Source organism: Haliotis rufescens, unplaced genomic scaffold, assembly GCF_023055435.1.
Source record: "Haliotis rufescens isolate VD_foot unplaced genomic scaffold, xgHalRufe1.0.p SCAF_95, whole genome shotgun sequence".
Taxonomy (NCBI): Eukaryota; Metazoa; Mollusca; class Gastropoda; order Lepetellida; family Haliotidae; genus Haliotis; species Haliotis rufescens.
Genome location: NW_025964389.1, coordinates 318,093 through 345,032, shown reverse-complemented (window position 1 = coordinate 345,032; position 26,940 = coordinate 318,093). Strand labels below are relative to the sequence as shown.

Here is a 26,940-nt window from a genome sequence, read left to right as displayed (position 1 = left end):
AACGCATGCATCATACCATTGTTGTTTTGTGTTTTATCGCCGCAATATTTCAGTTGAGGATACCAGTAAATGATCGAGTCTGGAGCAGGAATTCCAGTGATTGATATTGTGAGAAACGATCCACGCCGTCCAGGTACGTTGACACTAATCATCCAAGCCACGGAGCCTTGATCACCCAATCCATTGAGATCCATCCAGCAAAGGGGACCTATTCCAACCAGGATTACCCACGGTTCCATTTAAAAACCAAATTGACCATTTGAGATTATGATTGCTGAATGTATGAGACATCAAGTCAGTGTTTTGAACGGACTTTGTTCATAATTAATAGTCTTAGTATACGGAATTTCAATTTGAATGTAGCGCACAGCCAAATATATGAACGTAGGACCCATATATATTTCATGTTTTCCTATAAACTAGCTTCTTCCGGTGAAAAATAACAGGTCTTCAAAAACTAATTAAATACGTTAAACAAATAAAAATATTAATATTGTAATTGTAGTTACGGGTTTTCGACAAAATCGGTCACAAATTAAACTTACCCAATATGTAAGTCCCACTTGCACCAGTGGAACTCTTCTGTCTAGTGTCTGCTTACCATCATCACACCACTCAGAGTGACATTTATTATTAATGATGTGGATGACGTTCAAAGAAGTAGCTCTGAAACGTCGTTACAAAGAATCAAAGACGTTGCTGTCAAAAACAAATTCATGACCATACGTAATGGTAGTTTTCATGTGTGTAGGTTTTATGGGACGAAATCATTCTCTAGAACCCTTGGATATACGTCTCACAGAACTACTCACATTGCTATTATTAGATCGCCCTTTACAAGTTTGACTGAGCAACGACTCAACCTTTCTACAATATTAGGGTCGACCACGTGTGTGTGCGTGCGCGCGTGTGTGTATGTGTGTACATGTATATATGTGTCTACTGGTGTGTGTGTGTGTGTGTGTGGGGGGGGGGGGGGGGTGCAGTTCGTCTGTGTGGAATCACGTCAGTTGTGTGTATATGACTGCGTGTGTTTGAATATGCGTTTATGTAGGTAGGTAGGTAGGTAGGTAGGTAGGTAGGTAGGTAGGTAGGTAGGTAGGTAGGTAGGTAGGTAGGTATACCCAATGTTTTCATAACGTTTTCTTTCTGAAAATCCTAGATGTGTCCCGGATTATTTCGATGCTTTCTTCAAAGTTGTAAGTGTCTATGGGTCGTGTCCTGTAAGGCTAGATGAAATATTAAGATGACATGTTTTAACAAATATACTTTTCAAAGCCACTTTAATCCAATGCAATCATTTTGATGCGGGTTGCCACAAAATGTTAGTTATGCAATCTACCACAAAACATACATATCTTTTCAAGAGACTGGTCTCGAGAATTCCACTCAGGAATTCCTGTAAGTTTATTATTCAATCATTTAAGCAAAACACAGATAAAGGTGCTAACTCTTAACGTGTAGCAAAGCTCTTGTACTAAACTAATAGTTGTATACATATGGAATAAATAGAGGTTCAGAACACATTGAAATGAAACTTTTCTTGAAAATGTCAGTTTGATGAAATGTTTTGAAAGACAAATTTTTATTACTACAAATATGAATTTCGTAGTTTTGTACCCTGAACTTAATCAGTGTCAGAGGGCCAGGATATGGTATCTGTTTGCATAGTTACACTATATTGATTGGAGGTAACTCGTTATCAAGTGAACCACAAACTGTGGCATAAGGTATATATTTTAAGTAAAGGGCCGATTAAATTTGACGCCCCTTTTGAGATAAATGGTCGGCATGGATTCCTGATAATTTGAATGTCAAAATTGATCTTGGTTCAAATTTGACACAATCAATCACTTTTACTTCCAGGCCCGACCCTTAATTGCAAACACACCTCATTATGTGATCCATTTGTGTTGCTATTGCGTTCGAAGATAATATAGATACTAATATAACTCATGATTGTTGACTTTTGAATGGTTATACCTGTGTATATGGTTGAATAATATGGACACAACAAGCATGGTTATCCATTGGCAAGGACCACCTTTTGCGGCATCCTTGAAGAAGACCCTACCACAGTCCAGAACTACCACAACCACAAACGGAAGGACAAAGAAGACGATTTCCATCTTCCCGATGGTATGGGAAGATGGGCGATCATCCTTACCTGACGCCTTTACTGATGCGGACGTGACGGTCTTCTTGTCCAATACCAGCTGTTGAATGAGCAGTCGCATTTGCTCGACAGCAGGGCCATCGGATGAAAGCCATAAACATGACTGCTTGTAGCGATGCAGTTCAGGCCTGATGAAATGCAAAATCCCAACTGGTTCTTGTAACTTAGGAAGAATTAAAAAGAGTTCATTGATTGGTCATTAAACTTAATTATGTCCATTACATACTAATTTGTGAAAGTATAACGTGTAGAGTTTGAATAATCAATAAGTGGCTATGAAAAGAATGGGTCTGAGGAGTGGTTACGCCTTTTGGATACAAAACCAATTTGGAACTGCCACTGTTTAAAGCTGGATAAACCACAGCTCGTTGATGTGATCCGTCAATTGACTATGTCGATATGTCACGATTCCTATGATTGTGGGTTCGAATCCCGGTTCGCCCCTATTATGTTTCTAGGTTTGTCAGCACCATACCCGAGCTCGTGGGTTTCACCGAAGTGGTAAACGTCTGAGACCTGCATCACCTCGGGCTTTCCTCCCACATTAAGCTGACACACCGTGATATAACTGAAATACTGTTAAAAGTGGCGTTAAACCCAACTCACTCACTCTATTGAGTTCTACGCAGTTTCAATACAGACAAGTAACACACGACTCGCATGCCCGTGGCTCAGTGGTAATTCATCTCGAGTAATCCACATAACAAACCTTTTGTATCACTTCTGAAAAGGCCTTTTAAATGTAATTCGAGGCCCTTTAAAAAGGGTCCATGAGTAATTAGATATATTTATTGATATGACACTGTATATTAATCAAAACATTTCCGAATTTTAACATTTCGTCAGTTTAGTATGAATTGTGTACAATAAGAGGGCTATTTTTCGAAGAATGTATGGGTAGAGTAAAAATATTTGGACCGGGTATTATAGCTTTTTCCTAAATGCTCAAACGTGCGATAAGGTGTGTTGTAAGTCGGGAGTTTATGTGCCCCTAAAATTGAAAGACACAAGGTAAAACAAAATGGTTGTGGCCTCATAAATGTGTAAACAATATAACAAAAGGTTAAAGACAGATAACTGCATCTGATTTTAGCAGCCAATCAGAGAATTTGACAGGAGTGGAACTTTGCTGCGAAAATTGAGGAAACTGAGAAACGAGGTGTCATTAGGTACCTGGAAAAGGGCATGTCACCAAAGGAAATATACGAACATACGTAATGTATGCTTTGGGAGGACATCCCTTCATGTTTAACTTTTCAAGAAATGGCTGTTGAATTTAAGAGAGGCAGAAGTAGCACAGAAGATTAAACTGGATCTGGTCGTCCTAAAGATACCACGTCTTAAAGTCGAGCATTGACCAATGTGTTACAATTCAGTTACAAAATCGCCGGCATTACTGGAATCAGTCCTTGGTCACTACAGTCAATCTTAACGAGCTTCAGATTGTGGCTTTGAATTACTTCCTTCTGAACCTCAGCACCCTTTTTACTAAACGCAAGTCACACCTGCATGGTAGAGGTGATAACGGGGTGATTGTAGTCGTCAAGTCTTTTGTGGGGACCACGATGAAGACTTCTCTTTGGCAGTGATAACATAGAAGAACATCACTGAACCATGTGTATTGAACTCAAAGTAAAAATAGGAAAAATAATATGAGAATAATGTTCATTAAGAGGCCTAGAACTTTACGACTCTCCGGTTTTGAGATCTTAATATTTGAAAGGTTATTTGATGCCAAATAAATAAACATGTATATCGTGAGAGCAGTGAATATGCCGTGAACAATTGTATAGTTACACTGGGGTACGTGCAGTTTGCATCCCGTAGTTGTCCCAGGATCCGACGATTCAATTCCAGATACGTCCTGATTATGGTTTAGTTTGTCAGCACAATAGCTGCGCTCGTGGTGAACGTCAAAGAATAACATAACCTGAGGCATTACTCCTACCAACGACACTAAATACAACGAAGTAAATTGATATTCTAGAAATTATGATTTAGGTTAAAAGGTAATGCAAAAACAAGAACATCTGAGTTCATGCTGAGAATTCAGTTTTCCTAATAAATGTTTATCTAAGCTTTGCCGATATAGGGAATCTCACCCGAGTGTCTTTTGATATCAAATATATCAACATGAGTTGATAAAAGTGGGAAAACTCCGAGGCTGGCCGAGGATTTTTCCACTTTTATCAACGAGCTTTGATATGTTTGATATCAAAAGATACGAGGGGGAGATTTTATTTATCATCCAACATTATTCTTCCAACTTTTTCTGTTTGTAGACAGTAATTAGCAGTGTCTTAAGTATAAATAGTACTGCTGACAGCTTCAGTAGCAGAGCCATTAGTATTGTCATTTGATTGTGACGTCATGGTAACCAATGACGTCACAATGGTCTGCAAAGCATTGTGATGCAATTTCCAGTTTTAGATGCTAAATAGATTTCAAAATACATAAGTGGAATAAATAGACTCAGTCCGATCGCATCGATTGATATGCATGGTCCACTGATCATGTAACAGCAACAACGTTACACCAACAATGTAAACGTTTGTTTCAGTTCGGTAATGCATATTGCAGAAAGCGCCATCGAGTTCGACAGCAACACAAAGGTTGCTCTGCTTGTTCATGGAAAGACATTTCGTCTGACAGGTATCTACGTCATCAGGTGTTTCAGAATCTTAAGTTTGCAGCCAAATCGAACTCTGACGACTCTTGTTTACAATGAAGTAGCATTTATCTATCAAAGTACTTGTAAACAATTTCAACAAAGTGCTATATTTTCAGTTCTAATTGTGTTTTCACACAATCTCAGTTCATCCCTGTTTATGAACTGACTTATGTCTGACAGAAGCGGACCCGAGACAGTGTGTAACCAGCGTCAGCGGTTTTGATGTTTATTTGTGTAATTTTCCAATGTCAAATCTTCCAGTTGAGTTTTTAGTTATAATTTCAAAAGTTCATATCGATTTGTGCAAAGTCAGAGTGAGCTTATGTTGAGTGTCTTTGTCCGTAGTCCGTCTGTCAATCTGTCCAACTATTCAGCACTGAACTAAAATCTAAAACCTGTTCTCTCCAAAAAATAGCAATATCATTTTCTTAAAAAACATTGTACATTTTATAATAATTTCAGTGAAACAAACAACCTTCTTGTCAATTACTTCAAATCAGTTGCAATTGGACATGTTGTTTATGGCTGCCACTGCTTTATCCACCTTAACTAGAAGTGAAGTGGAGAAATCACCTCATCTGTTTCATATTTAGATCTATGTATAAAGATTCAGAGTGACAAAAAAAAATATCCAAAGTTTGTATGATAAGAGTGACTACTTCAACTTTCCAATAGTCAACTTTCAATTCATGAGAAGCATTTCTCCAACAATCTTTGGGTCGACAATTCACAACTATTGAGAAGTAATCGAGAATGCTCAATCGATGATGTCAACTAGCGTCTTGCTCAAAAGTTGTTTGATCAGTTTCCATCACTCAAAGTTTTATATATAAGTTAATATTAAAATTTTAAGTTATTTCCAAATATCCCATTCTTTGAGAATAGATATGGTTAAACTGAGCGAACAAACCTAACGAGGAGCAAGGTGATTTTTTTACAACAAGTGTGCACTGTTTGTCGTCATCTCCTGTGACAATCGGCTAGGGTCAAATAACACCTCTAAAATCAGCCCCCGGGATACAGTTCACTTTATACTTGCCTGTGTCTATATAGTTGTCATAAATCCCAAATATGAAAATGTGTACACGTCTAGTTCTCACACGTCTGATAACATTCATAACAATTTCTAATAGGTTTGCTCAATTCCTACATATTGCAAATCTGGTGGGTCGAAAAGGGTCTTATACTACCTCGTTCCTTTTTTTTTAATCTGTACTATTTTGTTTATATTACGGTGAGGAATAGTCATTAGAGTTTGTGTGTGGGTGTTAGGGGGGGGGGGGGGGGGGTGGGGGTGGGGTGTGGGTGTGGGTGGGGGGGGGTGTGTGGGGGGTGGGGGGTGGGCTGGGGTGTGGGGGGGGGGCATTGATCAACATTAATACTTTGTAACTGTATTTTAATAACTGTCAAAGTCATAAGTACCTGAAGTTTGTGAAATGAAATCATTATTGGTCGAGATAACAAGACACACAAAAAACAAACTTCATCATATCTCCATTTCTCCATACACGTTTTTAAATTATCCAGCTCGTTGACTGTCTTGAATCTTGACTTCTACACACTGCATACACCTCATTCCAGGTATGCGAGTCCTTGTACAGTGTGTAGAGCTTCCCGACATGTATGTGAAGGATATACTCTGGAAAAAAGATTACATGTTTCCCTAATTTGGCTGTACAGTTAAATCACCCACCCTACAGCCCAGACTTAGCCCACAGTGACTATTTCATGAAATCTGTCCTACGTGGAAGACGCTTCCAGGATGACGTGGAATAAAGGCTGCCACAGAGGCGTGGTGAGAGGGCCAATCTGCGGATTTCTATAAAAGTGGTATTAAAAGCTTGAAGGACAAATGGAATAAGTGTATTGAGGTGAATGGAGATTATATTGAAAAATAAAAGTGCAAAAGATATTCTGCGACTTGGTCTTATATCGAACCTATTGAACGACCCTCGTACATTTGTCGTGTGTCAGGTAAAGATCATGTCGGACAACGCTCAATATATGACCTTGTAATGTGTTTCATATGCATGTTGAGTGAGAGTTTAATGGATTCTGAATAGTTTGATATGAGTTTTCACGTTTTTTATTTAAACATGAAACAGTGTGTTTTTATTCAAGTATTCATTCTCTTATGGGTAATTCTACTTTTTTACAATTCCTATTTTAATAAATGGAGGTGTCATATGTCATATGGAAGTAAGCATCAAATAAAATTGTTTATGAGAGGGATTATCTATAATAACTTTTTTTTCAAAACTGCATGTGATATGCGTGATATGACACGCCACGTCGAACAAATGTTTTACTATAATGTCATGTGTTATAATGTACAGGTTAAACTGTCAAATACACACGAGTGTGTTGCTCCTACAGAAAGCTGTTAGTACAATAGACACGATAGAAAGAGTGTATTTCAAGTTTGACTGTGACATCATACCTTTCTGTATCACCATATGCAATGTGACGTTATAATATTGACATGCAGTGTAAAACGAAATCTTAACTTATTGAATACTTGTGCTACATACTGTCATTGCCTGTCATAAATGCGAGCAAAATATTATGTGATATTAATGGAAGATATACTGCGCTATACTTATTTTAAAGAAGTAGATCTTTGTTTCGTTAATTCATGTCGACAACCCACTAGACCTATTAGCTTCACGTAATAGCTTCCCGGTGTGGTACTGAAGAATTAACTGCCTTTAATTGAACTGTGAACTAAACGTGCATCTCTTCACTTAACACGCTGCATATGTTATGACATTGTCTCAAACCAACCCATTTGTGTTCTATTGTACTGAGGTAGAACATGCGACAGACACAATCATTACCCATGACGACTTCCATGAAGCGGTTTCTTCTGCGATTGTGATCTTCTATTATTAACACATCTTTCTTGATCTACTTCCAAGTAGCACTGAGGGAAAAGCAAACCTCTTATGCTGGATCTGCTGTAAACGTAAAATGTCAAGCCTTTTGACCAATGGTATGTGAGATTAGGGCAAAACACGTCCATGTGCATCCAAGCTTGGCATCTCAAAACATGTGTGGATTCAGAGAATGCACCACTCAAATACTAAAGAAAACAAAACTGACTGCCGTCACATTCATAATTTTAATTTGGTGGTAGCAAGAATACATTTCCCCAAATGTAACATTTATTATTTGAAATTACCCAGGGGAATTTCGCGTGAGAATATATGTCCCGAGCAGCCTATGCTTGATGCAAGAGGTGACGAAATGGATTGGGTGGTCAAACCCGATCACTTGGTCGATTGCATGTCATGGTATCACACTTTTGTCCATTGAATCTCAGGATGTCAATCACTGGGTTTTCTTGTCTGGACCCAATTATTTTTTCTGCGGAGCTATATTCCAGGTATATCCTTGCCGGAACTGTTTGAGTATGGACTAGGCAAACCAGGACAGGAGCAAGAGAAATGGACACAACCACCAGGGCAGGAGCGAAAGAAATGGACACAACCACCTAGGCAGGAGTGAAAGAAATGGACACAACCACCAGGGCAGGAGCGAAAGAAATGGACACAAACACCAGGGCAGGAGCGAAAGAAATGGAAGCAACCATCTAGGCAAGAGCGAAAGAAATGGACACAACCACCAGGGCAGGAGCGAAAGAAATGGACACAAACACCAGGGCAGGAGCGAAAGAAATGGATACAACCACCAGGACAGGAGCGAAAGAAATGGACACAACCACCTAGGCAGGAGCGAAATAAATGGACACAACCACCAGGGCAGGAGCGAAAGAAATGGACACAGCCACCTGGGCAGGAGCGAAAGAAATGGATACAACCACCTGGGCAGGAGCGAAAGAAATGGACACAACCACCTAGGCAGGAGCGAAAGAAATGGACTCAACCACCTGGGCAGGAGCGAAAGAAATGGACACAAACACCAGGGCAGGAGCGAAAGAAATGGCCATATCCACAAGGGCAGGAGCGAAAGAAATGGACACATCCACCAGGGCATGATAGGCTCAATCAGCCACAGCGTCTACCACACAGATAATGGTGGTCCCTTTCCCCCGGGATGTCTACAGGGCTACAAGCACACTTGCTGCGATTGACGTAGTTAAGGTAGTCAGTCTTAAGAATTGTAGTTGTCAGATCACTGGTTTTCTGGTCAGTTTAAGGATGTCAAGGGTAATGATGTAGGGAGGGAGTAAAATAAACATATAATGGTGGTGTTGGTGGAGGGGGGAGGATGGCAGCATAGTATGATACAGTCCTAAGATCAAGCCAATGTCACCCCACCCCACCACCACCCCCACCACCCACACACACATCAAACACCCCACACCCTATACATAATGAATGTTTCCATCACATCATCTCGTGTGCTTGAATCGTAAGAATTAGAATGCATGAACCAATATCACGGCGGGGGACAAGAGAAATGCGCTTCACACATTTTATCCATGTCTTGAATCGAACCCGGGTCATCGGCGTGACGAGCGAACGCTTTAACTACTAGGCTACCCGACCGTCCCTAGTTATATATGATGGTAAATAGGACTCCAATGAGTTGAATTCCCAAGTATGTTAATTATTATCATTGTTGTTGTTGTTTGTTGTTAAACGCCACACCCAGCAATGTTCCAGTTATATGACGGCGTTGGAAAAGTACTGATGCAAATTGTCAGGGTAATGTTCATTCCAATATCCTGGTGAGACCCAGGAATTACCCGAGTTGTTAAAGCAGCACTTTGAGACACTATCTGATTATGGCTGTCGTGTTGTCATGACGTTACACGTGGACCGTGGCCTGTAGTAAGTCACGAGTGTTGTCCACCTGTATATAACGTCCCCAAACATAACATTTTGTTTCAATGAACATTAAAATACCTGTTTCCAGCATTCTCTCGACGAGAAGACGATGATTTTTAGTAATCCGTGCATTGCGTTATTTACGTTTGGGGGACAACATTTCTCAAGAATGAGTTCGAGAATTAGTGTCATAATTGATTTGTTCCAGAGAAGGGGCCTCTTGTGTGTATTAATTTCACATGTAATCGTTTTTTTCTGATGACATAAGCGACCCTAGTGCCTATCTCTTCTTAAGGTCTTAAAGGACTCTTTATATATTCACTACTATTTGAACAAACTATTTTTTTATGTTCCCCATGGTGGGGGATAGTGATAACGATTTCTTGTTGATTCATTTACGATGTACAATATTGCAGGTAGTATTGACACAAATATCACGTTATCACATCGAACTCCTTGGGTTGTTCAGGGACAGAGAAAGCCACGATTACTCAGGGACCAGTTGCTTTCGACCAAGTATGCATGTTATACCAGGTATTAGAAGGTAACCTCCTTTTTATTAGTAGCTGGGATATCAGCTAAAGGGACACTCTTAACCATTACGAGCTCTGGTGTCTGGCTGCTCTTAAGCCGCGCCCAGAAGTTGTTTGATTGTCTGAAAATACAAGGCAGTATTACGCCCATCTTTTCACAGACAAGAAGCTCGACGGGACTAAAATTCATAAGGTTACATGGAATTCTTCATGGAAAATTAAACAGAACATACGAAATTACATGAATCCATTGCGTGGTGCAATTAATGTAATGAGACGATCTTGTCCAGGGTGCCGTTGTTCAAAACGACCTTAGCCCTAAGGTGATCGTAACTCCGATACCTTAACATAGACTTACGACAGTTGTTGCGCTAAGGTTGTTTTGAACAACGGTACTCAGGGTGTCGTTTGTAGGCCTGCAATGCCCAGGTCTCATTGCAAGTCTACCAGTTTGTCCTACAGTCGAGAAATTACACTTGATTTGCCAAACATTGTGACGTCCCCCCTACTATCGTACCCATAATTCGTCATTTTGTCTGTTCATTGAGACACTGTCTCGGGTGCATTTTGGGGCTTGTGCTTAGCTCAATGGTATTAGTGATTGTGAGTTACCCTACAGGCGCACACACTTTAGGTTCTGTGGGCACGTGTGTCACGTGCTTTTCATGCGGGATGAGAAATGATTTTATGATTAGATGTTGCGTTCACATGCAACTCCACAGTATTGTAAATGTACATCTACATGGTTTGTTGTTGGTTGGTTTGTTGTTTAACGCCGCACTCAGCAATATTCGTGCTATATGACGGCGGTCTGTAAATAATCGAGTCTGGACCAGACAATCCAGTGATTGACATCATGAACATCGATCCACACAATTGGGATAGATGCATCAACCAAGTCAGCGAGTCTGACCACCCGATCCCTTTAGTCGCCTTTTACGACAAGCATAGTCGCCTGTTACGGCAAGCATGGGTTGCTGAAGACCTATTCTACCCAAGATCTTCACGGGTCCCCTTATATATGTATCGGACGTATAATTAGAGACTGTGTGAACTAGCCGTCTATCCCCCTCGTGTGACGTGACTCACTACCATATCCTCACATGAACTGTTGCCAGTTATCTTACCTTCACACACGAACTCTGGCCCAGTGGTGACTCAGCATAACACCACTGCCACAGGCTAATTTGCATATCACGTGACCGGACTTTTCTCTTGTTTGTAAAGAAACGCGCTTTTTCAGAAATCAATGTAGAACGGACTAATGCAAGTATTTAGGGTCGCTTAACATATTGTTTTGCATAATTATATAGATATACTACTACAACTGCGACAGTGAGTTGCATGACAATATACATTTATGCATCAAAAAGACCGTATCGCCAGCTCTCCGTTGGGCTTCGATGACAGCACGTGGAGCCTTACAACCAATGTAAACAAAGAATAACTACGCAAAAACAAATAGATTTTCACGTATTAGGATACTTTCTTAATGAATCGTAACCATTCTTTGACGTTTGTTTATGAAAATGTGTTGACTTGTCATACATGAAACGGATGAAAAGCATATTCAACATCTTGAATGGACTGTGAAAGATGTGACGAATCGTCACATGGCGCTGGCCTGTTGCAGAGGTACTATGCTGGCTGGCTGCCGGCCGCATGGAACTCTGGGTAGGAGAGTGCTTCACACACAGTTGTTTGCTTGTATGCAACTCCATCTACGGAAGTAAAATCCTTTACCGATTCTTTTTGTTTTTAGACGGCACAACATTTGTCTTAAGTACACATTCAAATACCAATGCAAAAAGACCACAGAAATATTTTATGAGTTTTATTTTAACAATTAAAATGAAATGACCAAAGTAAAATTCATGAGGAACAGACATGATATTCAACATTTATAAAACCTCGCTATATGCACTAAACCAGAAGTTGCTATCCATACAGTTGTACGTTTTCTTATTCGTAAAATGACAGCGCAGTGGAAAAGCAATCATTTGCAAGTCTTATAAAAAACATACATTCACATGAGACTCACCGAACCTTTACATTAAACATGACATTGATCATAAAGTTGATATTAAGTCAACTCCTAATAGAATGATTATAACGAAATACCCAATTTAACGGACGAAGGCTAAATTCGAAAATAGAGAAAGGGCAAATCCAAAGTGAAGATATACTTTTTCGATGAAATATCTACAACAAAGAAATATATATACAAAAATGCATACTTCGAAAACCTTTATACCTACGAAAGAATATATTCAGTCAACTCCTGATAAAAGAATGATTAGCAGGATATAGCCGCAATAACGCACCAATCGTGTTGATAAACGGTGTACATTGCTATTTCAAAGACCTGAATTCGCACTGCATTTGTTATCGTTATGTCGTTAACCAGGAATGTATGACACACACTATGCGGCAAAAACCTTTCTATAATCATAAGAAATATCTTCTGATAACAGGGTCTATCGTTCGATTCTGACAATATGCTAGTATATAAACATATGTTTATAGTGATGATATAGTGACGAAGGTGAGCGTATCTTGTCCAAACCGGTGGCCAACAAGCACAATAAGTGATTGTATAAAGTACAATGTTCCTCTGAGATTTGTAAACAAGAGGAGTCTTAAAGATCAACCCTTAAAATGGCTGCAAAACAATGTGACTGTTTTAACGATCACTGCATCAGGCTTTGCTAAAGATCACGCGTTTTCGGTTTCGCTTCCGAAGACAGTCAACGACTCTTCCACAATCAAGAAGCACCACTCCGGCAAACGCAAGGACAAAGAAGACGATTCCAACCTTTCCGATTGCCTGGGCAGTTGGCCGGTCGTCACTAGCCGATGTCTTTTCACGTTTGTAGGACGAGAGTGTCTTCTTTTCCAATGTAAGTTTCTTTATTAGCTCTTTCATTTCATCCACTGAAGGCCCAGCAGATGAAAGCCAGACACACGTGTTGTTGGTTGTTGTGCAGTTCGGGCCTACAGAAACATTACACATACATATACCTCTATGTTTGTTTGTTTGTTGTTTAACGAGGCACTAAGCAATATCAATCACTGGATTGTCTGGTCCAGACTCGATTATTTACAGACTGCCGTCATATAGTTGTAATATTGCAGAGTGCGGCGTTAAACAACAAACCAACCAATTAGAACAATACAGCTCCAGTGGATCCATCCAATTCTGTAAACCTTTTATCGTACTACAAAACAGAACTATATCATCAAAAAAAAGCAACAGAAATATCTTAATATCTGGGTGCAGCTGTATACCATCAGTACAATTACCTTAATTTGTGCAGCTAGTTCATTGACGAAAATACAGAACAGGAAGGGGCTAAGAATACAGCCTTGGCGTACACCAAAGTTACATATGAAGACATCAGAATATATTCCCCGGTATTTAACACATGACTTTACATGTTGATAAATATTGCTTAATAATTTACCCATTTTGTTACTCACACCATTTTAAAAGAAATAATGCCCATATGATATTTCTGTTTACCGAATTAAACGCTTTTTGAAATCTTAAAAATATTGCATAACTCTTTCCACCTTTTCTCTGCATGTATTTGTGAATAATCGCATTAAGTATGAAATTAATACCCGTGGTTGAGTACCCTTGTCTAAAACCTGCTTGTTCTTCCGACATTTTATCTAATAATTCTAACCAAAAGGTGACTCTTTTATTGATAATAGAAACAAATATTTTGCTACAAACACTCAGAAGGGTAATTCCTCGCTAATTGTTTGTGTCGGTACATGACCCTGATTTATGTAGGAGAATTATCATACAAATAGTCCACTTTATGGGGAAATAACGTTTCTAAAATCATATTAAACAGTAATTCAAAGTGTGGGAGTAGAATATTGACAGAATGTTTAAGAACTCTGGAATTAAACCATCTATCCCGGAACTCTTGCTGTTGTTTCAAATCGTAGATAGCTTTTTGAATTTCCTCTATCAAGAATTGCAGCAGTTATGTCATTGTCATCCTGATCTGATAATTCACAGTAAGTATCACTCCTGACACCGTTACCAATAAACGTTATTTTTGAAATAATCATACCATTCATCAATTTCAATATTACTTTTAGACTAATAATGGGGATTTAGCTTTCCGAGGGTTGTCCAAACTTCTTTCGACGACTTAATGTCATCTTCCAAATATTGTTTTTTCCTTTTCAAGAAATATAAGCTTCTTTTCCCTGCACGTGGTTTTGTTAAGATTTTTAATTCTTGTATATTCCCTTAACGACTGCAAATCTTTATCTCTTCTGAATTTGTCGAGGCATGTACATGTCTTTTTTAGTAACTGACATTCCCAATCAAACCATTGTTGTGTTTTCTTATCCATGTGAACTACTTTCTTCATTTCGTCACCAGCAAAGGAGAGTGCCTCTCTAATAACCTCGATACTTTCATCAATATTTGTGAATACGGCATCAACTGCTTTTTCAACAAGTGATAAAAACTTATCTGAAGATAAGTTACAAAGAAATATTTCTTCTTTATCAGTTCTCCATTTAAATGTAATGTACTTGCATAATTGATATCATCATAACCATCAATGCCTGAATGAAACGTACGTAAAGACAGTACTAAAGTAACATGTTGCGACTCGTAACGTGTGTCAATGTTGAATGTTTTGCAGAGGTCAAACATGTGTACTGTGGAGGTAATATAGTCATTTACGCTCGCCCCAGTACTATCACGATGTACCTTCTTTGCCTAAAGTGACAGAGGGTGATATCACAGAGGTCAAACATGTGTACTGTGGAGGTAATATAGTCATTTACGCTCGCCCCCGTACTATCACGATGTACCTTCTTTGCCTAAAGTGACAGAGGGTGATATCACAGAGGTCAAACATGTGTACTGTGGAGGTAATATAGTCATTTACGCTCGCCCCCGTACTACTACGATGTACCTTCTTTGTCTAAAGTGACAGAGGGTGATATCACAGAGGTCAAACATGTGTACTGTGGAGGTAATATAGTCATTTACGCTCGCCCCCGTACTATCACGATGTACCTTCTTTGCCTAAAGTGACAGAGGGTGATATCACAGAGGTCAAACATGTGTACTGTGGAGGTAATATAGTCATTTACGCTCGCCCCCGTACTATCACGATGTACCTTCTTTGCCTAAAGTGACAGAGGGTGATATCACAGAGGTCAAACATGTCTACTGTGGAGGTAATATAGTCATTTACGCTCGCCCCCGTACTATCACGATGTACCTTCTTTGCCTAAAGTGACAGAGGGTGATATCACAGAGGTCAAACATGTGTACTGTGGAGGTAATATAGTCATTTACGCTCGCCCCTGCACTATCACGATATACCTTCTTTGCCTAAAGTGACAGAGGGTGATATCACAGAGGTCAAACATGTGTACTGTGGAGGTAATATAGTCATTTACGCTCGCCCCCGTACTACTACGATGTACCTTCTTTGTCTAAAGTGACAGAGGGTGATATCACAGAGGTCAAACATGTGTACTGTGGAGGTAATATAGTCATTTACGCTCGCCCCCGTACTACCACGATGTACCTTCTTTGCCTAAAGTGACAGAGGGTGATATCACAGAGGTCAAACATGTGTACTGTGGAGGTAATATAGTCATTTACGCTCGCCCCCGTACTATCACGATGTACCTTCTTTGCCTAAAGTGACAGAGGGTGATATCACAGAGGTCAAACATGTGTACTGTGGAGGTAATATAGTCATTTACGCTCGCCCCAGTACTATCACGATGTACCTTCTTTGCCTAAAGTGACAGAGGGTGATATCACAGAGGTCAAACATGTGTACTGTGGAGGTAATATAGTCATTTACGCTCGCCCCCGTACTATCACGATGTACCTTCTTTGCCTAAAGTGACAGAGGGTGATATCACAGAGGTCAAACATGTGTACTGTGGAGGTAATATAGTCATTTACGCTCGCCCCCGTACTATCACGATGTACCTTCTTTGCCTAAAGTGACAGAGGGTGATATCACAGAGGTCAAACATGTGTACTGTGGAGGTAATATAGTCATTTACGCTCGCCCCCGTACTATCACGATGTACCTTCTTTGCCTAAAGTGACAGAGGGTGATATCACAGAGGTCAAACATGTGTACTGTGGAGGTAATATAGTCATTTACGCTCGCCCCTGTACTATCACGATGTACCTTCTTTGCCTAAAGTGACAGAGGGTGATATCACAGAGGTCAAACATGTGTACTGTGGAGGTAATATAGTCATTTACGCGCGCCCCCGTACTATCACGATGTACCTTCTTTGCCTAAAGTGACAGAGGGTGATATCACAGAGGTCAAACATGTGTACTGTGGAGGTAATATAGTCATTTACGCTCGCCCCCGTACTATCACGATGTACCTTCTTTGCCTAAAGTGACAGAGGGTGATATCACAGAGGTCAAACATGTGTACTGTGGAGGTAATATAGTCATTTACGCTCGCCCCCGTACTACTATGATGTACCTTCTTTGCCTAAAGTGACAGAGGGTGATATCACAGAGGTCAAACATGTGTACTGTGGAGGTAATATAGTCATTTACGCTTGCCCCTGCACTATCACGATGTACCTTCTTTGCCTAAAGTGACAGAGGGCGATATCACAGAGGTCAAACATGTGTACTGTGGAGGTAATATAGTCATTTAAGCTCGCCCCTGCACTATCACGATGTACCTTCTTTGCCTAAAGTGACAGAGGGTGATATCACAGAGGTCAAACATGTTTACTGTGGAGGTAATATAGTCATTTACGCTCGCCCCCGTACTATCACGATGTACCTTCTTTGCCTAAAGTGACAGAGTGTGATATCACAGAGGTCAAACATGTGTACTGTGGAGGTAATATAGTCATTTACGCTCGCCCCCGTACTATCACGATGTACCTTCTTTGCCTAAAGTGACAGAGGGTGATATCACAGAGGTCAAACATGTGTACTGTGGAGGTAATATAGTCATTTACGCTCGCCCCCGTACTACTACGATGTACCTTCTTTGCCTAAAGTGACAGAGGGTGATATCACAGAGGTCAAACATGTGTACTGTGGAGGTAATATAGTCATTTACGCTCGCCCCCGTACTACTACGATGTACCTTCTTTGCCTAAAGTGACAGAGGGTGATATCACAGAGGTCAAACATGTGTACTGTGGAGGTAATATAGTCATTTACGCTCGCCCCCGTACTATCACGATGTACCTTCTTTGTCTAAAGTGACAGAGGGTGATATCACAGAGGTCAAACATGTGTACTGTGGAGGTAATATAGTCATTTACGCTCGCCCCCGTACTACCACGATGTACCTTCTTTGTCTAAAGTGACAGAGGGTGATATCACAGAGGTCAAACATGTGTACTGTGGAGGTAATATAGTCATTTACGCTCGCCCCCGTACTATCACGATGTACCTTCTTTGCCTAAAGTGACAGAGGGTGATATCACAGAGGTCAAACATGTGTACTGTGGAGGTAATATAGTCATTTACGCTCGCCCCCGTACTATCACGATGTACCTTCTTTGCCTAAAGTGACAGAGGGTGATATCACAGAGGTCAAACATGTGTACTGTGGAGGTAATATAGTCATTTACGCTCGCCCCCGTACTATCACGATGTCCCTTCTTTGCCTAAAGTGACAGAGGGTGATATCACAGAGGTCAAACATGTGTACTGTGGAGGTAATATAGTCATTTACGCTCGCCCCCGTACTATCACGATGTACCTTCTTTGCCTAAAGTGACAGAGGGTGATATCACAGAGGTCAAACATGTGTACTGTGGAGGTAATATAGTCATTTACGCTCGCCCCCGTACTACTACGATGTACCTTCTTTGCCTAAAGTGACAGAGGGTGATATCACAGAGGTCAAACATGTGTACTGTGGAGGTAATATAGTCATTTACGCTCGCCCCCGTACTACTACGATGTACCTTCTTTGCCTAAAGTGACAGAGGGTGATATCACAGAGGTCAAACATGTGTACTGTGGAGGTAATATAGTCATTTACGCGCGCCCCCGTACTATCACGATGTACCTTCTTTGCCTAAAGTGACAGAGGGTGATATCACAGAGGTCAAACATGTGTACTGTGGAGGTAATATAGTCATTTACGCTCGCCCCCGTACTACTACGATGTACCTTCTTTGCCTAAAGTGACAGAGGGTGATATCACAGAGGTCAAACATGTGTACTGTGGAGGTAATATAGTCATTTACGCTCGCCCCCGTACTATCACGATGTACCTTCTTTGCCTAAAGTGACAGAGGGTGATATCACAGAGGTCAAACATGTGTACTGTGGAGGTAATATAGTCATTTACGCGCGCCCCCGTACTATCACGATGTACCTTCTTTGCCTAAAGTGACAGAGGGTGATATCACAGAGGTCAAACATGTGTACTGTGGAGGTAATATAGTCATTTACGCTCGCCCCCGTACTATCACGATGTACCTTCTTTGCCTAAAGTGACAGAGGGTGATATCACAGAGGTCAAACATGTGTACTGTGGAGGTAATATAGTCATTTACGCTCGTCCCCGTACTACTACGATGTACCTTCTTTGTCTAAAGTGACAGAGGGTGATATCACAGAGGTCAAACATGTGTACTGTGGAGGTAATATAGTCATTTACGCTCGCCCCCGTACTATCACGATGTACCTTCTTTGCCTAAAGTGACAGAGGGTGATATCACAGAGGTCAAACATGTGTACTGTGGAGGTAATATAGTCATTTACGCTCGCCCCCGTACTATCACGATGTACCTTCTTTGCCTAAAGTGACAGAGGGTGATATCACAGAGGTCAAACATGTCTACTGTGGAGGTAATATAGTCATTTACGCTCGCCCCCGTACTATCACGATGTACCTTCTTTGCCTAAAGTGACAGAGGGTGATATCACAGAGGTCAAACATGTGTACTGTGGAGGTAATATAGTCATTTACGCTCGCCCCCGTACTATCACGATGTCCCTTCTTTGCCTAAAGTGACAGAGTGTGATATCACAGAGGTCAAACATGTGTACTGTGGAGGTAATATAGTCATTTACGCTCGCCCCCGTACTATCACGATGTACCTTCTTTGCCTAAAGTGACAGAGGGTGATATCACAGAGGTCAAACATGTGTACTGTGGAGGTAATATAGTCATTTACGCTCGCCCCCGTACTACTACGATGTACCTTCTTTGCCTAAAGTGACAGAGTGTGATATCACAGAGGTCAAACATGAGTACTGTGGAGGTAATATAGTCATTTACGCTCGCCCCCGTACTACTACGATGTACCTTCTTTGCCTAAAGTGACAGAGGGTGATATCACAGAGGTCAAACATGTGTACTGTGGAGGTAATATAGTCATTTACGCGCGCCCCCGTACTATCACGATGTACCTTCTTTGCCTAAAGTGACAGAGGGTGATATCACAGAGGTCAAACATGTGTACTGTGGAGGTAATATAGTCATTTACGCTCGCCCCCGTACTACTACGATGTACCTTCTTTGCCTAAAGTGACAGAGGGTGATATCACAGAGGTCAAACATGTGTACTGTGGAGGTAATATAGTCATTTACGCGCGCCCCCGTACTATCACGATGTACCTTCTTTGCCTAAAGTGACAGAGGGTGATATCACAGAGGTCAAACATGTGTACTGTGGAGGTAATATAGTCATTTACGCGCGCCCCCGTACTATCACGATGTACCTTCTTTGCCTAAAGTGACAGAGGGTGATATCACAGAGGTCAAACATGTGTACTGTGGAGGTAATATAGTCATTTACGCGCGCCCCCGTACTATCACGATGTACCTTCTTTGCCTAAAGTGACAGCGGGTGATATCACAGAGGTCAAACATGTGTACTGTGGAGGTAATATAGTCATTTACGCGCGCCCCCGTACTATCACGATGTACCTTCTTTGCCTAAAGTGACAGAGGGTGATATCACAGAGGTCAAACATGTGTACTGTGGAGGTAATATAGTCATTTACGCGCGCCCCCGTACTATCACGATGTACCTTCTTTGCCTAAAGTGACAGAGGGTGATATCACAGAGGTCAAACATGTGTACTGTGGAGGTAATATAGTCATTTACGCGCGCCCCCGTACTATCACGATGTACCTTCTTTGCCTAAAGTGACAGAGGGTGATATCACAGAGGTCAAACATGTGTACTGTGGAGGTAATATAGTCATTTACGCTCGCCCCCGTACTACTATGATGTACCTTCTTTGCCTAAAGTGACAGAGGGTGATATCACAGAGGTCAAACATGTGTACTGTGGAGGTAATATAGTCATTTACGCTTGCCCCTGCACTATCACGATGTACCTTCTTTGCCTAAAGTGACAGAGGGCGATATCACAGAGGTCAAACATGTGTACTGTGGAGGTAATATAGTCATTTAAGCTCGCCCCTGCACTATCACGATGTACCTTCTTTGCCTAAAGTGACAGAGGGTGATATCACAGAGGTCAAACATGTTTACTGTGGAGGTAATATAGTCATTTACGCTCGCCCCCGTACTATAACGATGTACCTTCTTTGCCTAAAGTGACAGAGTGTGATATCACAGAGGTCAAACATGTGTACTGTGGAGGTAATATAGTCATTTACGCTCGCCCCCGTACTATAACGATGTACCTTCTTTGCCTAAAGTGACAGAGGGTGATATCACAGAGGTCAAACATGTGTACTGTGGAGGTAATATAGTCATTTACGCTTGCCCCTGCACTATCACGATGTACCTTCTTTGCCTAAAGTGACAGAGGGCGATATCACAGAGGTCAAACATGTGTACTGTGGAGGTAATATATTCATTTAAGCTCGCCCCCGTACTATCACGATGTACCTTCTTTAATTAAAGTGACAGAGGGCGATATCACAGAGGTCAAACATGTGTACTGTGGAGGTAATATAGTCATTTACGCTTGCCCCTGCACTATCACGATGTACCTTCTTTGCCTAAAGTGACAGAGGGCGATATCACAGAGGTCAAACATGTGTACTGTGGAGGTAATATAGTCATTTAAGCTCGCCCCTGCACTATCACGATGTACCTTCTTTGCCTAAAGTGACAGAGGGTGATATCACAGAGGTCAAACATGTTTACTGTGGAGGTAATATAGTCATTTACGCTCGCCCCCGTACTATAACGATGTACCTTCTTTGCCTAAAGTGACAGAGTGTGATATCACAGAGGTCAAACATGTGTACTGTGGAGGTAATATAGTCATTTACGCTCGCCCCCGTACTATCACGATGTACCTTCTTTGCCTAAAGTGACAGCGGGTGATATCACAGAGGTCAAACATGTGTACTGTGGAGGTAATATAGTCATTTACGCGCGCCCCCGTACTATCACGATGTACCTTCTTTGCCTAAAGTGACAGAGGGTGATATCACAGAGGTCAAACATGTGTACTGTGGAGGTAATATAGTCATTTACGCTCGCCCCCGTACTATCACGATGTACCTTCTTTGCCTAAAGTGACAGCGGGTGATATCACAGAGGTCAAACATGTGTACTGTGGAGGTAATATAGTCATTTACGCGCGCCCCCGTACTATCACGATGTACCTTCTTTGCCTAAAGTGACAGAGGGTGATATCACAGAGGTCAAACATGTGTACTGTGGAGGTAATATAGTCATTTACGCGCGCCCCCGTACTATCACGATGTACCTTCTTTGCCTAAAGTGACAGAGGGTGATATCACAGAGGTCAAACATGTGTACTGTGGAGGTAATATAGTCATTTACGCGCGCCCCCGTACTATCACGATGTACCTTCTTTGCCTAAAGTGACAGAGGGTGATATCACAGAGGTCAAACATGTGTACTGTGGAGGTAATATAGTCATTTACGCTCGCCCCCGTACTACTATGATGTACCTTCTTTGCCTAAAGTGACAGAGGGTGATATCACAGAGGTCAAACATGTGTACTGTGGAGGTAATATAGTCATTTACGCTTGCCCCTGCACTATCACGATGTACCTTCTTTGCCTAAAGTGACAGAGGGCGATATCACAGAGGTCAAACATGTGTACTGTGGAGGTAATATAGTCATTTAAGCTCGCCCCTGCACTATCACGATGTACCTTCTTTGCCTAAAGTGACAGAGGGTGATATCACAGAGGTCAAACATGTTTACTGTGGAGGTAATATAGTCATTTACGCTCGCCCCCGTACTATAACGATGTACCTTCTTTGCCTAAAGTGACAGAGTGTGATATCACAGAGGTCAAACATGTGTACTGTGGAGGTAATATAGTCATTTACGCTCGCCCCCGTACTATAACGATGTACCTTCTTTGCCTAAAGTGACAGAGGGTGATATCACAGAGGTCAAACATGTGTACTGTGGAGGTAATATAGTCATTTACGCTTGCCCCTGCACTATCACGATGTACCTTCTTTGCCTAAAGTGACAGAGGGCGATATCACAGAGGTCAAACATGTGTACTGTGGAGGTAATATATTCATTTAAGCTCGCCCCCGTACTATCACGATGTACCTTCTTTAATTAAAGTGACAGAGGGCGATATCACAGAACAGAACAGCATCGATCCACGCAATTGGGAAACGATGACATGCATCAACCAAGTCAGCGAACTTGACCACCCGATCCCGTTCGTCGCCTTTTACGACAAGCATAGTCGCCTTTTACGACAAGCATAGGTTGCTGAAGACCTAGTCTACCCCGGATCTTCACAGGGCCACTTTGACATTTGATGGGAAGCATATGCTTGTTTTTTTTCGTCTTAAGATAAGACCGACCAAGGGATATCATATTTAGTTTCTAATTCTGGTTCGTCACTTATTGTGAACTGGAATAAGTAACAGAACAAACACAGCACTAGTCTTCGAGTCCGCTTTAGAACATAACCCCTTATGTCAAATGTGTCAAAAAGAAGAGGACAATCACTTATGTTATTCTTACAGTGTTTGTACTTACACAAGTTTTCTGGCAATTGAATCACTGGAGTTGTTCTTCCATTAGATGATGTAGTTGCGTCTGGTGTTTGAGCAGATTCTGACTTGACAGTTGTTACATCGGATTCTGAAGTTGTTACATCGGATTTAGGAGTAGATGCAGACGCGGCTGAAGTTTTTGCAGTTGCTTTCGGAGTAGTGGTAGATGATGCTGATGTGATTTTTTCTGACGTTGAAGCAGGTTCTGTTTCCACAGTTGTTACATCGGATTCTGAAGTTGTTACATCGGATTTGGGAGTTGATGCAGACGCGGCTGAAGTTTTTGCAGTTGCTTTCGGAGTGGTAGATGATGCTGATGTGATTTTTTCTGACGTTGAAGCAGATTCTGACTTGACAGTTGTTACATCGGATTCTGAAGTTGTTACATCGGATTTGGGAGTTGATGCAGACGCGGCTGAAGTTTTTGCAGTTGCTTTCGGAGTGGTAGATGATGCTGATGTGATTTTTTCTGACATTGAAGCAGATTCTGTTTCAACAGTTGTTACATCGGATTCTGAAGTTGTTACATCCGTTTCTGCAGTTATTACATCGGATTCTGAAGTTGTTACATCGCATTCCGAAGTTGGAGCTGTTGCAGGTGCTTTCGTAGTACCGGTACTGCATGATAATACAGAGGTTACTCCATTGGTCACTGTATCAGAACACATCCCCACGGTAGATTTGTTTTCAGGGACAAATCGTGACAAGTGTTCCACTATTGCTGTAAACAAAAATGTTTGTACAATGATGACGCTTTGAACAGTATTCCAGTCAATCATAGCCTGTCATCTTAATGTGGGAGGAAAGCCCGCAGTGAAGCAGGTCGCACACGTTTACCGATTTGGTAAAACCCATGAGAACAGGTATGGTGCTGACAAACTTACAAACATAATCGGGGTGAACAGGCATTGACATTCTAGAATTTGGTGAGTAAATTAGAAAACGTACACCTTTATGGATTACAACTTCTGGGTTATTGCATTTAGCAATGTCAGTGGTTTACTGAGTGTTGTACCGGAAAACAATTGCATCGGAATTACGCGGGTTTTATCTGTTTAATTCTGGTTCAGGAAGAAAATGTACAAGAGGTTTCTTCAATATAATTTGTGTCCGTGCCTTGAAACACAGCGGTGCATTACGACAGTGCAGTTTACATTTGGCAGTCGCTCATTGCATTCTGGGTACCCGAGGTAGACCTTTCCACTAACTTCCTGCTGCTAGTCATGAGAGGCGACTTAATTGGGAGTCGGGTTAAAACTGGTCCCCAGCAAGCCATGCTTGTCAGAAGAGATGACAAAATGGATTGGGTGATCTGACTCGTATCCCAATGCGTGGATCGATGTTTATGATATCAGTCATCGGAATCTCAATACTTGACAGACCGCTTTAAACAACAAACATACACACGCATTCCAAGAAATACTTTGGGTCACATTACAAATAAATGGTCTCCAATAAGGGAGAACGACCCACAGCCTTCGGAAATTAATTGTTTCTGAAAAACAGTACAGTTGTTTTCTACACGTTCTGATAGCCTAGCGATAAAGTATCAGAGAGCGTTTTGGGAATTACAATAGTTTCCATAAAAGCATTAATTCCACGAATGTCAAAAGACCGACGATACATTGATAAACACAATTCTTCATCTGCACATTTACCTTTTAGTAGGCATCACCAGTGTGATCGTCCCGAGGAAACAGTCCCGAGTACGAAGAAATATCTTTTGTATATATCTGCACGTTCCAAGCAACAGTCGCCCGGAAGGCTAGGTGGTCTTAATGTGACACGCATTGTAATTGGTCAAAGCAATAGGTCATCTCTTGCCATCATACTGATGTTAAGCTCTGCTACATTGTATGACAAAATATATTTCAAGTTATATTCCAGATCGTATGACCGCCTCCGTGGTCTAATGGAAGAGCGTCAGCCCGGAGAGCGGAAGGTCCGGGGTTCGATCCCGGGCCGCGTCATACCAAAAGACGTTAGAATATGGTACTTGTTGTTACCCTGTCTGGCGCTCGGCATTAAGGGGCCAAAACAAGGACTGGTCGGTTCGGAGTTAGTATACTGTGTCTGAGTGGGGTATTCATGTTAAACTACGGCATGGTATCTCAGTGTGCTACCACTACAAATCGGCATCAGTCCGGACTAGTACAAGCAGCCACACACACACACACACACACACACACACACACACACACACACACGCACACACACGTACATGCAGTCGCTATATAAGTGCAATAATCTTGGACGCGACGTTAAACCCTATTTCACCTCACCACCTCGTACTTGTTATGTTGTCGTGGATAACTAATTTTCGCATGTTTTGGGGGCGTTCTCAACTCATCTCTGCGCCTAGCTTAGTTAGCAGCTTCATAAGGCTTATGGATGTGACGACGACCGTCATGGATAAGACACAAAGATTAGACATTAAATCGCTGTTGGGGACACTTTTGACACAGTCGTGAAAAGGTGAAAATTCAAGGGTACTTTCATAAACGTTATTAATGTATTTATCAGGAAACTTGGTATATACCTGGGCCCAAATCAGGCCAAAGGATTTTATAGAAGCAGGTTATATGATTTTCTGTCTCTGAAGTATGCTTATCACATCAACTATTGAAGTATATATGTCCGTGTGTCTTAATACATATTACAAAATCACTTGTCATTTATGGATTTATGATAAAGATAACGTCTGGCTGATGATGTTATTGTGAAACATGGATGTATCATACTTTCTCTTAAATGACATTACGGAATGTACTTCCATGGAATTATACAACATGCACATAGGTAATGTTTTGACCTATGATGTGAGAAGGTCAAAGGTAAAGGTCAAGAAATGGAAAGATCTTACTAATGTGTTTGTAGTTAAACTTTCGAAAAACATATTGATGCTGAGAATTTACCGTCTTAAGGATGAGGCGACACGTCGCTAAATGCAGTAAACCAAAAGTTGTTATCTTTAAAATTGCAAGTTTTCCTTTTTTCTCACAGATGAAACAGTTATTTTGGTTAATTCTTAGTCAAAACAAGTTAAAGTGAAGATTGAGGTTTTTGTAACACATGGTTATCTCCTGTGACCTCTACGACCATCAAACTTCATAATTGCATGTATCCCATCACATAAAACACTGGCATTTAAAAGGTCAGTATGACACACAAGACTCACCGCAGTACTCTCCATCATAAATTACCGAAAATGACGGGATGCAGGCACATTCGTCTGTAACCGAAATGTTAGAGCAATGAAAGACTCGTTTTGATTTATCTCATTATCTTACCCACTTTACCCACCAAATGTGTTCGTCTACCAAAGTTCACACACGAGTATTAAGGTCTATTTAACTTTTACAGTACGAGACGTGTGTTGTTGTTACTTACGAGATGTGTGTAATTGTTGTGAATTGTTGTACAGGACGTTACTGAATCTTGTTTATGAACCAGCTGTAACACAATACTCTGATTGTTTCGATCACTGCGAGGAAAGTATCCTGTTGTTTTACGCCTCACATCAATTATACAACGTAGTGCCTGTACTTCGAATGAACGGGGACAATTGTAATTCCAATACACGTTTGGAAAAACGATATCATTTAAAACACCAGGCGGAAATAGCTGTAATATTACCAATGCGACGTAAAGCAATATTATTTCTTTCATTTGAAACACCAAATAAACACTGATGATGGAACACTTTATTGACATGTACATGTCTATATATTTGTGTAGATACACGTGCTTATAAAATGAATACGTTTG

General features: G+C 41.1%; 1 protein-coding gene across 1 annotated transcript; it reads right to left on the bottom strand.

Moving 5' to 3' along the window:
- Nucleotides 1-12,698: 12,698 nt before the first annotated feature.
- On the bottom strand, nt 12,699-23,648 carry LOC124112642 (probable GPI-anchored adhesin-like protein PGA18). Its single transcript, XM_046472770.2, has 2 exons — nt 23,156-23,648; nt 12,699-13,167 (listed from the first exon to the last, which is right to left on the bottom strand). The coding sequence occupies exons 1-2, from the start codon at nt 23,646-23,648 to the stop codon at nt 12,872-12,874; spliced, it is 789 nt and encodes a 262-aa protein (XP_046328726.2). The 3' UTR covers nt 12,699-12,871.
- Between the last annotated feature and the right edge of the window lie 3,292 nt (nt 23,649-26,940).